Source organism: Colletotrichum navitas, assembly GCF_030913465.1.
Source record: "Colletotrichum navitas strain CBS 125086 chromosome Unknown LY79scaffold_9, whole genome shotgun sequence".
Classification (NCBI taxonomy): domain Eukaryota; kingdom Fungi; phylum Ascomycota; class Sordariomycetes; order Glomerellales; family Glomerellaceae; genus Colletotrichum; species Colletotrichum navitas.
Window position 1 is genome coordinate 474,988 of NW_026850555.1, and position 13,952 is coordinate 488,939.

At 54.5% G+C, this 13,952-nt stretch overlaps 4 protein-coding genes across 4 annotated transcripts; 2 read left to right on the forward strand and 2 right to left on the reverse strand.

Annotated features, from left to right (window-relative positions):
* Positions 1 to 2,206: 2,206 nt before the first annotated feature.
* Positions 2,207 to 4,991, reverse strand: LY79DRAFT_666901 (transmembrane GTPase fzo1; the record flags this gene model as incomplete). The annotated part of the gene is made up of 2 exons (XM_060563296.1): positions 2,207 to 2,568; positions 2,624 to 4,991. The coding sequence occupies 2 exons, from the start codon at positions 4,989 to 4,991 to the stop codon at positions 2,207 to 2,209; spliced, it is 2,730 nt and encodes a 909-aa protein (XP_060417977.1).
* Positions 4,992 to 5,594: 603 nt separating this feature from the next.
* Positions 5,595 to 6,512, forward strand: LY79DRAFT_666902 (Snf7 family protein; the record flags this gene model as incomplete). Its single annotated transcript, XM_060563297.1, has 5 exons — positions 5,595 to 5,600; positions 5,659 to 5,873; positions 5,932 to 5,992; positions 6,061 to 6,318; positions 6,378 to 6,512. 5 exons carry the CDS (start codon positions 5,595 to 5,597, stop codon positions 6,510 to 6,512), a joined length of 675 nt encoding a protein of 224 aa, XP_060417978.1.
* A 3,253-nt stretch (positions 6,513 to 9,765) lies between these two features.
* On the forward strand, positions 9,766 to 11,589 carry LY79DRAFT_508372 (protein phosphatase 2C; the record flags this gene model as incomplete). The annotated part of the gene is made up of 2 exons (XM_060553931.1): positions 9,766 to 11,031; positions 11,080 to 11,589. The coding sequence occupies 2 exons, from the start codon at positions 9,766 to 9,768 to the stop codon at positions 11,587 to 11,589; spliced, it is 1,776 nt and encodes a 591-aa protein (XP_060417979.1).
* Positions 11,590 to 12,194: 605 nt separating this feature from the next.
* Positions 12,195 to 13,121, reverse strand: LY79DRAFT_542358 (uncharacterized protein). Its single transcript, XM_060556997.1, has one exon. The coding sequence runs from the start codon at positions 13,026 to 13,028 to the stop codon at positions 12,549 to 12,551; it is 480 nt and encodes a 159-aa protein (XP_060417980.1). The 5' UTR covers positions 13,029 to 13,121; the 3' UTR covers positions 12,195 to 12,548.
* Positions 13,122 to 13,952: the final 831 nt, after the last annotated feature.

Below are 13,952 nucleotides of genomic sequence, written 5' to 3' on the forward strand. Positions count from 1 at the left end.
TTCCACGTCCAGCCTCGAAATCGGCCAATCCAGTGTGCCTTACATAATCAGAGTGGAGAGAAATGGCCACCGCGAAACAAGCCGGGAAAGCCTGAAGCCGAACAGCAGCACGCTCAACTCGTGGTTCAAAGACGTGCTTGGTAGTAGGTATGCACACGTGTAGAGCAGCATAAGGGCCAAGGCCATGTGTGGAGTTCGTCCCACGTCGGTTGGTCTCCACCGCAGGAACGGAGTAGTGTAATTGAACACCTCAGATGATTTTAAGGGGGTCGCCCAGCTCTTGCTGTTCTGCAGAGGGCGATGGCAGCTGCCGACCCCCCACATGACCTATTATTACTACGGTAATTCCATATAGCACGCATCTTATAACCATGTCGTATCGCCTTCGCCTTCGACTTACGGATTGCTTGGCCTGTCATAATTCACGTCAGAAGAGGGGGGACAAGAATTAGGAAAAAAGAAAAAGAAAAGGAAAAAAATGAAATAAAAAGCAAAACAGAATGGGGACAGAAGAAAAGATGCCGATAAAGAAAGCGTCAAGGAAACAAAAAGAAAAAAGGAGCGCGCGCTGCAGAACCCATATTCAACCGCGAGGAACGTTGTTTTGGTCGTCTCCGTTTCTGACGGCCTCCTCTTCCCGCGCTATGGATCGCTATGACCCCCTTCCCCCATCAAGCCCACCACCAACTCATCCGTCTTTCCGTGACACGATGATAGTCTCAAATGCCAAGATGAACCAGAAGAGAAAAGAAAGAAATAGTGGAGAGGAGAGGGATTGGGGGGCTTCTTTGGAAATCATCACACACGTGCCCTGCATCCCCATTTGACGAAATCTCTCCTAGGGGGGCATTCCAATCTTCCTGCTGCCTTGTCGCCGGCATATCGCGTGTCTCAACTTAATGTCTTGCATTATGCCTGGGAGTGAGGCCAAGGGGAGGGTTGGGGGTGTTGTTCAAACAAGACGTCCATGTTCCTTCGAGAACGGCGATGATGGGCGGGCATGGGGAGAGATTGCCCTTCTGCCCTACGTCACACTGTTAGCGTTTCGGATGGTGCAGCTCATATTAACCTCCGATCTCTCCCGTCCCATCTAGACATTTCTGACTGACTAGAGCACGGGGGAGAGAGGAGGGGAAAGAAAGGTGCAAGCACAAACAGATAAGGTGCCCTGCATGCAGAATGCAGAATGCAGACTGCAGGTTTGTTTTATTTCTGCCCTGAACCACTCTTACGAAACGAAACAAGAAGAGGGGGAAGGGTCAAAGCGGGCAACGGTTCTCTTCCCATCTTTACCATCGATCAAGGCCGCGTCGGAGACAAGCGATGCACGACACCTCAGGCATTCTATAGTGGCCAACATACGAACGTTTTTGTCAATAAAACTCCGTCGATAGCTCGTAAACAAGGCTGCTGCCGACCGGTAGCGGAACTGTTCGTCTAGGATGGATCAATGCTCACCTGCCAAGCAGGGTAGGGGAGACCCACTCTCCTTCCGCGAGAATTGGACGAATCTCCCCCCCCGTCCCACTGCCCAGTATTCAATCCGAAGTCCACAGAGGGAAAAGGAGAGATCGCCATCTCAGGAGGGAAGAGCGGGCACCGGAGGGTGGTCGAAGCCCCAGAAGTGCCCGGCGCTAGCTGGCTCCGGATCATATGTCCGGACTGGACGGGCCCTGGCAGCGTTCAACCTAGAGTAGGGAAACGACGGGTTCGAGACGGAGATTGCGAGCCACCATGCCCATATCACCTTTCTGGAGCTTTCACCCCTCTGGCCGCGTCGGCGTGTGTCTGCTATGCCGTCCTCCTGGCCATCCACGGGCTTGAACTGTGTCACTGTCGCCTTTTTCGAAAGGAGGCCGCGCTCCTGGACTCACGACTGCAACGGTGAGCAATAGGCACAACCGTCCAAGGAGGTGAGTTACCGAGAATTAAATTGTCATTGTATTTGTTGTTCTTTTTGCCCTCTACGCGTATGCGCGTCGTCGTGTATCCTCTTACTCAACACGCCGTTTTCAAAATTCGCACGGAAAAAAAAAGAAAAAAAAAAGGGGGAAATAAACTCAGGTATAAGTGTCTACGTACAAAGACCGCGAAGGTCAGTTGAGGGGAGCATAGTTCATCATCAATTGTGAACGCCGTTTTTCCATGCTATCATAAGGTATCCTGCCACAAAAACAAGGAACGAGATGAGACGGGGAAAGCTGTCTCAGTGAAGGCCTGCGATGACGGCGCCCGGGGGCGGCGCGTCAAGGTCCACGCCCTCAACCACCGTTCTCTGCTGCGCGCTGTTGCGGACGAGGTTGCCAAAGTACTTGAGCGCCACCTCGCTCTCTTGTCGCACCTTGAGCGTCTCCTCGCGTCGCCTGCCTAGGTCCTTGACTGACTGCTCCAGACCAACGCGGAGATTGTCGGCCGGGAATCGCAGGACCTTGCGCACCGAGCCTGAGATGCGCGTCGAGTTGGTATGCACGTAGTCGACAGACTCCAGTTGGGCCGCGATCTTGGTCGACAGACGGTGGGGGAGTGAGTTGGGAATCTGGTTGACGATGTAGGCTGCGGCTGCAAAGGCTGGGTAATTGTTAGTTTCGGACTGATTTGTGAACAGAAAGGGCGAAAAACTTACCGGCTGCGACGATTCCGGGGACGATTAGACGGCGGAGGTTGTCGTTGCCCATGATCTTCGCCGCGCTCAGAGCGTGGTCTAACCAGCCACTACTGCCCATCATGCGCGGAACAAGAGCTCCCGCAAGCGTGAGCGCCATGCCTGTGCCTGCAACCTTCTCCTGCTTTTGAACGATAGTGTTCCAGTCGACAAAGTCCCAAAACTCGGTGGGTATGTCCACATTGCGAGCCATCGAGTCGCGCTTTCTCTTGAACATGACATCGGGGCGGAATACCAGGTTCTGATAGTCTTCACCAAGGTGCAAGATGCCTAGCTGCTTGATGGCGTTGACTCCACCGACTGTTTTCGACTTTGCGTGCTCCTCGCAGGCGTTAACAGACTCTTGGATGTAAGACATCATCGCTTCCTTCAGCTCCTCGGCGTACTCAAACGCGTTGAAGATGCCCCGGTAAGGAACGCCATGGTTGTTATCCCCAGCGTGATCGATAGCCGCGCTGAGAGTTGTGCGCGTGTAGTTGTAGACCTCCTTGCACGTCTGCTCTGTAATCTTGTCGATTTCGTCCCCAACCTGAGCAGTTGCCTTTCTGCTCGACTCCAGCTGAGGCTCGATCTGCTCGAGCTCCTTGGTGACCCGATCAAGCTCCGAGTTGGCGACCTCTGAGTTGACATTGGCCAACACGTGGACGTCGTTCAGAATGTTGAGCAGATATGTCTTGGCCGGTGCCAGTTTGGACCTGGCACGCTTTTCCAAGACAAATCTGCGCAGCGACTGCTCGAGGTTTTCAAAGTCTCGAATCTTCTCAATGTCTTTGCCTTTGCCCTTCGGGTCATCACTAGGGTCGTCGCCACCACCGCCGCCGCTTGAGCTGCCACTGCCACCGCCTGAAGGACCACCTGGGGGTGCAGGGGCAGTAGGAACAGCGTTACTTGAAACGAAGTGCACCAGCTCGGAAGACTCCTTGTGCGTTCTCGGGCTAAGACCCTGCACTTGGTCGAGAATCATCTTCTCGCATCTCTTCTTGTCTCTGATGTTGTCGAAGCCGTTCACCACAATAAAGAGGTATGCCTTCTCCGCCGCGGCAGCCCATATGAACTCCTTGGCAGTCATGGTAAAGTGGTTGGCAGCCGAAACCACAAAGACAACCACGTCGATCTCCTCCTGGCGGGCGAACACAGCCGTCGTCTTCGTTGTATCCGAATTCAAGCCAGGCGCGTCGATCAGGGCAATGTCGACCACACCATTGTTGAGCAGCGATTCATCGATAGTTCGGACATCCTTGACGTAAACCTTGCATTGGGTGTACTTCTCGTTATCCACGACAAGCTCCTCAAGCTGGGCCAGCTTGTACACATCGTAGGTACTCTCGTTGTGTCTGTCGTAGGTGGCGTCCTTGTGCACTGCATGCACCTCCTCCAGCCCTCCGTTCTCCCTGGCGTCCAGAACCTCGCAGAAGATTGCCGTGCAGGGCTGCTGGTCTTCGGGCAAGACCTTTCTGCGTAGCAGAGCGTTACAAAAGGTCGATTTGCCGGCGTTGAGATCACCAGTGACGAGCACCTTGCTAGACGTATCTTCAATTCGTTCACGGAGGTTGAGCAGGTGTCGAATACTAGAGCTAATCTTGCCATCTAGAAGCGAGGCGATGGAGCCCTTCTCCAAGGAATGGACAAGCTCCGCCTGGTGAAGCGAGCCCAGCTTAAGATCAAGCTTGAGAATCGAGAAATCCTGGGCGATCTGAGGCGTGACTAATCGCGGCTCTTCGGGGGCACGCAGCTCCTGGGCTTTGCTTGATTCGGCATCGTTACGGGCTTCAACCGATGTGAAGGATCGTCGTATCGTCGGGGGGGCAGTCGGGGAAGAGGGAGCCGAGGAGGCAGACGCGGGAGCTTCGGCAGTTGTCGAGTACGCGTGTGAAGGGGCGGGCCGCGGTTGTTCGGTTCGCTGAACAGAAGGGTAGTGGGCGGGCCAGGAGACGTTCATCTCCTGCAACTCCTTCAAAAGCTCAACGACCTTATTGATCGAGCGGCCCAGCGTCACCCTATGTGCGTTGTACCACAGCTGATGAATGGCGCCGGCCTGGCTGCGACGATCGACTTCGGAGAGCTGGCCATTGACAGGAGTCGGGATGTGACGGTCGCCACCAGAACTCATCGTATCGCCATTAGCGATACTGCCGCCATATCCCGAGTCGTTCTCAAGCAGAGACTGGAGGTGCGCCGCATGTACGGAGGTGGAACCAGATCCAACGGTCATGAACTGAGGTGGTCTGCTCGATGACGGCACCGGCTGGTCAGGCGTGTCGGAATCATCCTTCTCAACCTCCTGGTCCATGGGGGCCTTGCCCTTCTTCGAAAAATAATCTTGACTCATGTTCGATCAATCAATAATGGAAGTAGCATGGTCAAGCAACGCTTTGGAAAGGAGAAAGGGGGTATAAGTTGGGAGAGGCGGCGGCGAAGTTTTGTCAGTTCGTGAATGTTTTTTTTTCGTTTTTTTTTTTCCTTCTTTCCCTTTCCAGGGAAGCTTGTCATGTACAGTAGGTAGGTACCTGAAGACTCCCCGGCGCATGACTTTGGGCGGAGCGGCAAATTTCCCTTCACCCCGTTGTCGCAGCTCTGCGTCTATTGGTCCAGAAACAGACATCGGAAAATGCCGCCATCTACACTAGGTTCTTTCCCTTATCTAATCATCCGAGCGGCGACCCATTCGATCGGCCTGAACACGCAGTGACTTCCTTGGAATTTGGTTCGCCGGGGCCTGGGTACAATGTGCCAAGCTGTTGTACCTACGTCCCGTGCCTGTTACGTGAGTGAGTGAAGTGCTAGGCAACCTAAACATCAATCGACCACCAACTCCTCTACACGACACTAACATTGTCGCTGCCATCGACCCTTTAGCGCCTATTGCTTGGCTCTTCGACTCGACGGCATTCTATCTTCCTCCCCCCCGGAACGATCATCACAAACGTCCACGATGAATGTACGATGCGTGCATCTTCTTCCCCGCCATCACCCGCCCTGCTAACTCTGCAACGTAGATCCTCGAGTACATGTTTGGCAAGCGCATTACGCCTGCGGAGCGTTTGCGCAAGAACCAGCGTATGCTGGATAAGGCGATCCGAGAACTCGATCAAGTTCGCGTAAAGTTGGAAAAACAGGAAAAGCAGTTGATTACGCAGATCAAGCAGAGCGCCCAGAAGGGACAGATGGGCGCCTGCAAGATCCAGGCCAAGGATCTGGTCCGGACGCGGAGGTCAGAAGCGGCAAAGCTACGAGCAAAAGGGTTTTGATGCTAATGGTTCCCTCTGCAGATACATTGAGAAGTTCTACGGCATGCGCAGTCAACTGCAAAAGATTTCGCTTCGCCTTCAGGTACGACGTTTCGATGACGCGTGGCTCTCGAGGAGCGTTTCCCGACTGACGTATACATTCCCTCACAGACATACCGCACCAACGAACAGATGATGACGGCCATGAAGGGCGCAACGCAAGCCCTGGGCACGATGAATCGATCGATGAACCTTCCCGCCCTTCAGCGTATCGCCATGGAATTCGAGCGCGAGAACGACATCATGGATCAAAGGCAGGAGATGATGGACGATGTCATGGACGATGCCATGGACGTCGGTGCCGAGGAAGAAGGTGAAGAGGTGGTTGAGCAAGTGTTGGAAGAGATTGGAGTCGACCTGACATCAGCGGTAAGCACTTGCGAGCAGTTGATGACGAAGAAGCACTGGCTAACTCGGGGGTTACGCAGCTCGGAGAAACACCGTCTGGAATGCAAACGGCGGCAGTACCGGAGAGCCGAATTGCTCAAGCGGTTGGCGGAGGCGGAGGCGGGGACTCTGGTGACGACGACCTCCAGGCTCGCCTGGACAGCCTCCGACGGTAGTCGCAGGGGCGCTTGATGTGGTGCTCATAATGTCCGGGGACAGCAGCGGGACAGCAATGAGACAGCAACGATGGACAAAGAGGGAGGTGAATATTGGACAGCTAATTTGTTTTATCACACAAGGCACGGAGTCCTCGTCTTACGGGAGGGCGTACATTTTCTCAAGCGGGCGTTTCTCACTATGCGGAAACCATCCGTGTGTCCGTCTTGGTTGGCGAGCTCTGAGTTGTCACTCGGGAGGTTGCATCGGAACATTGCGTCATTCGTCTACCGTAAAGACGGAATGCCCCGCCCAGATGCAATGTTTATTTTACCGAGTGGTCTTCCGTAGAGAAGCTGGGTTTATAGATCAAGGCCTCCCCGCCTCTTGACTCTGTCTTTGGCCGCATTGTTGATGGTCAGCTTGGCGTTCTTCGGTAGGATACACCAGACTCGACTTCGACTAAGCAACCAACGGTTTCTTTGGCGGTAAAGGTTGTCACCCAAATACTCAAAGTAGGCCCAAGACGCAGACGGCGCAAACAAGCGCGTATGCGATTAAGCTACGTGATGGACGCTCTGGGACACACATTGCAGAGCATCTGTTGAATGCATGAAGTGCTGTTCCGAGTCAGCAGTCAGTTAAGCAAATGTGGGCTTTGGTATTTGGGCAGAAGCGTGAGCAGCAGAGTGGGCAGCGGATCTCCCATGTCAGCCCAACCTAGCAAAAAGAACGTTTCGGACCCTGATTTTCCGGAACAAGACGTTTCCTGGTCTCATGACACAAAGACACGATGGGATAACAACGACAGCAGTGCCTGCTCAAGACATCCACCCTGTCCTGCCCCGCTTCATTCATCAGTCGGGCTTATCAGGGATCGGATGCAGGCTAGGCTTCTGCGCCAGCATGTTGTCACTGTGTGTTACCAGCGTTGACTTGGCTGAGATATCCAGACGGTTCGAGGGGCTCCGTAATGCTGTGTCATGGAGATGGAGATGGTCTCTCTTACAAACGTGCATACACTTTTCCCCCTTGGCAACGGGGTGGCTATAGTTGGGTGGCCAAGCCATCAGAGAGACGGACGCTTGGTGGTTCGGCTCGACTTTCAATTCTGGAAGGCAAAACAAGTCAGGGCGCCAGCCACCTGGGCACCCGAACATATAAGCTTTCTGGAAGGGGATCATTCCGTGGCCCTCGCTACTTTGTCGGTTTGTCTGCAAGTCATTTCGCAATACCGTCTGATTAGCACGCATTGAGGAATGTAAGAGGCCCTTTGCGCGCGCGTGGGGCGTGACCCCGATACACCCGACAGCGTTCAAAGTGATGTATAACTTCACTTGGGAGGCGTGTTGTTGAGTCGCTCATGCGGTGCAGGGAGAACCCATCCATGTGGCCCCTGGTCACTCGGCTCGAATGTCCCCTGTTGAGAACTTAGACTAGTTGCACAGGTCGATATGAAACGCTTGACCAGAAAGTAGCAGCCAATATGCGTGCGTGCATGCCGTTGAAAAAGAAGATAAGTCAATGTTGGAGGATCAAGACCGGGACATTGGTGATGTTCGTGATCGGCATGGCAAAGGCCGGGTTCGACTTAGTCAATATTTCGTGGTTGGGTCTCAGTGTGAGATGATGCATCCCCCTTCTTGGTCCAGTCTGGTATCTACCTAAGCAAGTCAACCAGGCTGGCTACCTTGGTGCTTGGTAGAGAGAGCAGAGCAAAAGTGCAGAGCAAAGTGCTGAGAGTTCCGAAGTGCGGATGGAGTGTGTTGGGCTCTCTCTCCTCTTGATTGATTTCGTCCCTCTGTGAGTTTGAAATTGTTCGGATACCGCCGAGGCCTTCCACGAGCTCAGTCGAAACCCCTAGTGTGCCTGGTATCTTGGCCAAGGCCCGGATCCAGAACCAGCAACATCGCTTCGCCTCACATTACCTCATATTAACGCCCCCCCCTCCAATCAGACGCAAGACATCATCGCCGCGCCGGATGGTGAGCCCTGGCAGCGCAGCATATCGCGGTCACAGCGAATCTTGGATCTACCAAACACAGCTCACCTCGAATCTGGGGGTATCGTAGGTACGTCACACCAGGCCAGGTACTGCAAGGCCTGCTCCCCAATTATCGCAGGGCCCCCAATAGCCGAGCGGAGAGCAGTACCTATCTACTGGTAAGCGCCGCTAAGAAACGACCCTGCAAATCGTTCCCACCGCTTTCGGTTTTATTTTATTCTACTGGTTTGGTTTTTTTTTTTTTTGTCTTAGCTACCTAACCTACCTAGGTAAGTACCTTACCTTACTTTACGTACCTAGGTATCCGTACATACGCACTTTACTGTACGGCTTGCCCTTTCCCATCATCCAGCCAACCATTCCACTCCCCCCTCTCTCCCTTCCCCCTCCCCCTCCCTTCTGGACTGACTGCGGAGCACTGAACCAGCGACAGCGCAACATTCACATTCACACCTTCCCTCCTACGTCCTCAACTCAACACCATCATTCCCCTCCCTGACGGCATCGCAGCTCTGACTATCTCGCCCGCCAAACTGCTTCCTTGCGCCACCTCTACTTTGGTTTTTGTCTCTCCTACATCATCGCCAGACAGCGTCTTCGTCCCTGTTGGGTACGTCACTTTCGTGAGTGTTATATTGATTCTCCTACAGTACCTATCTATCCTTCAGCCAGCCTACGTCACTTGTGACCCCGGATTACTATACATGAAGACATACACACCGTGCTCCCGGCTATTTGCACGATTCATTCTCTCTCGTCTTTGCCGGGCCTTGTTGCTTGCTCGTCGCCATCCGTGTTGGTCTGTCTGCGAGATTGGCTCAACAATCCTGCACTCTCTTGACTTTCGACGACGCTCAAGGCGACCTGCTGGCGCCTGCCTACGTGTTGACCCTGCCCGACCCTTCAACATCTGCGTGTCCTTTTTCTGTCCATCTTGTCTCATACATCGAGTCTGCCCAGCTCAAAACCGGCTTACTATCTAGCCCCCGGTTGGTCTCGGACCATTTTGCCCCTCCACCAAACCGAAGGACTGCTATTGCTCGCTAGGCCTAATGCTAACTCAGCCTCTCTCAGACAGCATAATTTGCGACATTCCTCCCACGACAAAAACAACGACCCATACGAAGGCTAAAATCACTGTGATACCATCGTATCCGATCAATTGTACAAGCCAAACGGTATCCTTGACGTCTTTTCCAAGGTTCTTTAAACTGGCAGGAAGCAAGCGTCGCAGCCTCTCCAACCAGGGGAGTGGTCTGCTGACTAGAATGTTCGGCGGCGGCTCCAGTTCGGCTGCGTCCAAGGCGCAGAGCGACCTTAAAGAAGACCGAAAGTCGCCTTCACCCGATTCCGACAAGGGCTCCACGGCCGCCACCAAGTCATCCGACCAAGCCGCGAGCGGCGACAAGCGGAGTGGGAACAGCAGTCCTCCGGGCCGCCAGCAACAGGATGGCGCTGTCGACAAGAAGCGCCGTGCCAGCGGCGTCCAGAGTAAGGCCGCCGGCCTGCTGGCTCACGCCAAGAACACCTTGAACTTTTCTCAAGTCGGCCGGAACAGCTCGGATGCAAGCTCGCAGACTCCTCTGCAGAAGTTGGGCAAGCAGGACCCTGCCCTCGCAGTGCCCCAGGGCCAACACAACAACTCGGCCGGTGATTCCATCCCCGGCCCTCGTTCGACATTCCGTGTCGGCGTTTGGGAGGACAGGAACAAGAAATGCCGTCGCACGATGGAGGATACTCATGCTTTTCTCTACAATTTCTTGCACACCCCAGCCCCTGCTCTTGATGACAAGAAGCACGACTCTGCGACCGACGACAAGGAGGCACCTGCTCAGGACATGGCCGAAACCGACAACGGCTACTTTGCTATCTTTGACGGCCATGCCGGCACGTTCGCCGCTGATTGGTGTGGGAAGAAGCTGCATATCATCCTGGAGGACATTATTCGAAAGAACCCCAACGGTCCCATCCCCGAACTTCTCGACCAGACCTTCACTTCAGTCGACGCGCAGCTAGAAAAGCTCCCTCTTAAGAACAGCGGATGCACCGCGGCTGTCGCCGTACTACGTTGGGAAGATCGGGTGCCCAGTGACCGCTCTGCGACTGGCTCCCAGGCCATTGCGCCTGCTACCGCGGCGGCCACCAAGGCGGCCAAGTTGTCGTCGGAGGAGATCAAAGATGACAAGACAAACTTGGCGAGCGGCCCCGCGACCGCGCACGCCAAGCTGAGGAGTTCGGCAAGCCGCCAGCGTGTTCTCTACACGGCCAACGTCGGAGACGCCCGCATCATTCTCTGCCGTGCTGGCAAAGCACTTCGCCTTTCGTACGACCACAAGGGCAGTGACGAGAACGAAGGGAAGCGGATAGCGAACGCAGGTGGTTTGATACTCAACAACCGGGTTAACGGTGTCTTGGCTGTGACGAGAGCCCTTGGTGACACCTATATGAAGGATTTGGTCACCGGGCATCCGTACACAACCGAGACCGTCATCCAGCCCGAAAGTGACGAGTTCATCATTATAGCTTGTGATGGAGTAAGTTTCTGCTTCTGTGCCCGTAGACACTGTCTGACAGTTTGTTAGCTCTGGGACGTTTGCTCCGACCAAGACGCCGTTGACCTCGTCCGCAACGTCGAGGACCCGGTGGAAGCCTCGAAGCTCCTCGTCGATCATGCACTGAATCGCTTCAGCACGGATAACTTGTCTTGTATGATTGTTCGACTTGACAAGGAGGCACTGCTGGAAAGTCAGAATGACAAGGAGAACGCCATCGGAGTGGAGCGCCCTCCCGCCTACTCAGCCAAGGTCAGCGAGTCCGAAAAGATCATTCTGGAGACGAAACAGAAGATTGCCGATGGCGGCGCGCCGGCTGTGGGTGTTTCGGCCAGCAACAGTGGCCGTGGGCATGATCCCGCGTCCATTGACAACGGAGACTTCAAGCCGACCACGCTGGATGATACTCTCGAAGAGGAACCGGGACCGATGGATGACGGCGACTCCCCAGAGATTGCCCCCGACGTGGCTCCCGCACTTCTCCCTGCAGAAGTGGAGCAAACCGACACAGCGGCGTCCAAGAAAAGTCCCTCGACTTGATGGAAACACGATGCTTGACGACTCGGCCTGGTCTGGAGGAGCATTCCGTACGTATGTTGGGCATACACTATGGAGTCGAGGCAGTTATTGGACTGGAAAGAAAGGAATACACGGGATGACATTGCAAGAAGTTGGTCCAGAGGTTGCGAGCAAGTGGAAGCTGAGAGCGGGGAACAGGCACGTACAGCACGTATGAGGCAAACGCAACAGCCGTATGGCAAGGAGCGCCTATTGTAGGCTATATGTACATTTAGCTATCAAATGGGCTTGGTCCGCGATCGCGATGCAAATATTGCTGCCCACTCTTTGTGATATTAGGGGACTCTCGCCTAGGGCGTCAACCACCTCGATGCAGCATTGTCGGCGGGAACAATGCCTAGATGACATGTTAAGCAAACTTTGGTCAGCAGACGTTGGGGGACAGGTGCGCCTTGCTTTCTGTCAAAAAGAAGAGCCCGAGTCAAGGAGCTTCTCCGCGGAGGTCGGCCCACAGCCCACGTCCCACGATTGTTAAGCTACCCCGCGTACCCACTCGCGGAGCCTAAACTACCTACCTACCTAGATAGCACCGGTCAACTCTGACGATGAAATGTGGGTAGGATGGATGTAGATGCATGAATTTGTCACATTGCAACGGAAAGCTGGCCGGTTCCTACATAACGTAGAGTCCTCGCGGCCGGATCAGTCTGGGGCGGCGATTATTCGTATATCTATCTATCTGTACACAACCACTATAACCTACTCAACCATTGCCCAGACCAATTGGTTCACCGTTCCTCCTTCCACGATTATGAAGGCACCCCGAGACAAGAAAAGAAGAAGGAAAGTTGGGGACGGGGCCATCGACCGCCCAAGGGGGGTCTGTGACGTTAACAAAGGTTCGGATGCGCGTGTGCGATGGGCGAACGTGACCCAGCCTGCCGCGCGAGCGTCAACGTGACCACGGGCTTCCGTGCCAGTCACAGAGTGGCGGCGCAAGGAGCTTGGGCTTTTGGGAGGCTTGGGGAAGTTCCCCAGTTTCGGGCTCTCGGGGTCCCCAGACTGGAAAAGAGGGGTCTCTGTCTGGGGCAGAATCCGTCACGGGACGAGCGTGGGGAGGAATGAGTGTTCTGAGCGACGCCTCCGTTCTCAACTGCCAATTGCCTGCGACACGAAACGGACACGTATTGTGCCATACCATGCATGTACCAGGTGCTGCGCAGCCATTGGCTTCGGGTGACCTCACCTTGCTTCCATTTCGTACACCGAAGGCGCCGAGGAGGGGGGGGCTGCTGGGAACCTTTACTGGCGTGCCGCCGGACTGTTCGGCGCTGCCCATGCTCGCTGGAATCCAATCGAGAGAGTGGGAGAGGGACAGAACAGACGCCAGGCAAGATCGGGGAGGCAGGAAACGCATCTTTTGCTTTTCTTTTACCTAAGGTGAAGGCTGAATAGCCCATGCTAGAGGCACACTACTCCGCGCCTTGTGTTCACTCTTGATTGATCAGTCGGGTGGTAGAGAGGGAGAGAGAGAGAGAGAGAGAGAGAGAGAGGTCGACGAACCAAACACACCCCCCCGCATGCAAACCGACGGCTTCCTTATTTCCTTGACGCACAGTTGCATGGTAGATCTCGGGGCAGTCTCATCCATCTGATACATCTTGTCGGTTACATAGACAGTTTCCGCCTCGCATTCTTCTCCTTCCGCAATCTGCAATCTCTCGAGCCAAATCGTGCCAATCAGACCCCGGAAAACACACGCGCACCCCTCGTCGATAAGGAAGGGAAAAGAGTTGAGTTGATGGTACGCACGCGTTTTCTTCCTTTCTTTCGCCTACCTGCCTGCCTACCTGTCTTCGCTTGGGTCGCACAAAAGTGCTTGCTTGTATTCCGGTCTGACGGCCAACGGACAACCAAGCCCGTCGTCAAACCCGATCTCGCAAGCATGATTGAATGTCTTTATTTTGTTTCCGTTCCTTTACAACTGAACCAGCAGAGCCGAGTCCGAGGCGCAACGTTCTAGTTACACCATACCGACTTTTTGTTTGGGAAATCGTCCCAACACCAGACGAAGACGGCCGCGTACCTATTCTCCTTGTGCTTACCTAGGTACTTACCTACCTTGCAAGGCCTTGGCTACCCTTCTCCGGCCTATCCAACTTTACATTACCTTCCTCCTCCGGACCAGTCCACGTCGCATCTTCACTTCCTCATCCAGCATCTCCGCACGCACGCACAGTCCTCAATCCTCAGCAGTCAGTCACACTTGGCCAGGTGCCTTGGGGAGGTACGTATCCTTACCTACCTACCCACCCAGGTAGGTACCTCCCTACCTAGGGGCCTGGGTGCGTACCTACTTGGGCAATTCAATCCACCTGCCTGCC

What these genes read in the sequence shown, in the direction of transcription:
- LY79DRAFT_542358 (XM_060556997.1), bottom strand. Translation starts at nt 13,028, where the DNA reads ATGGGCTATTCAGCCTTCACCTTAGGTAAAAGAAAAGCAAAAGATGCG.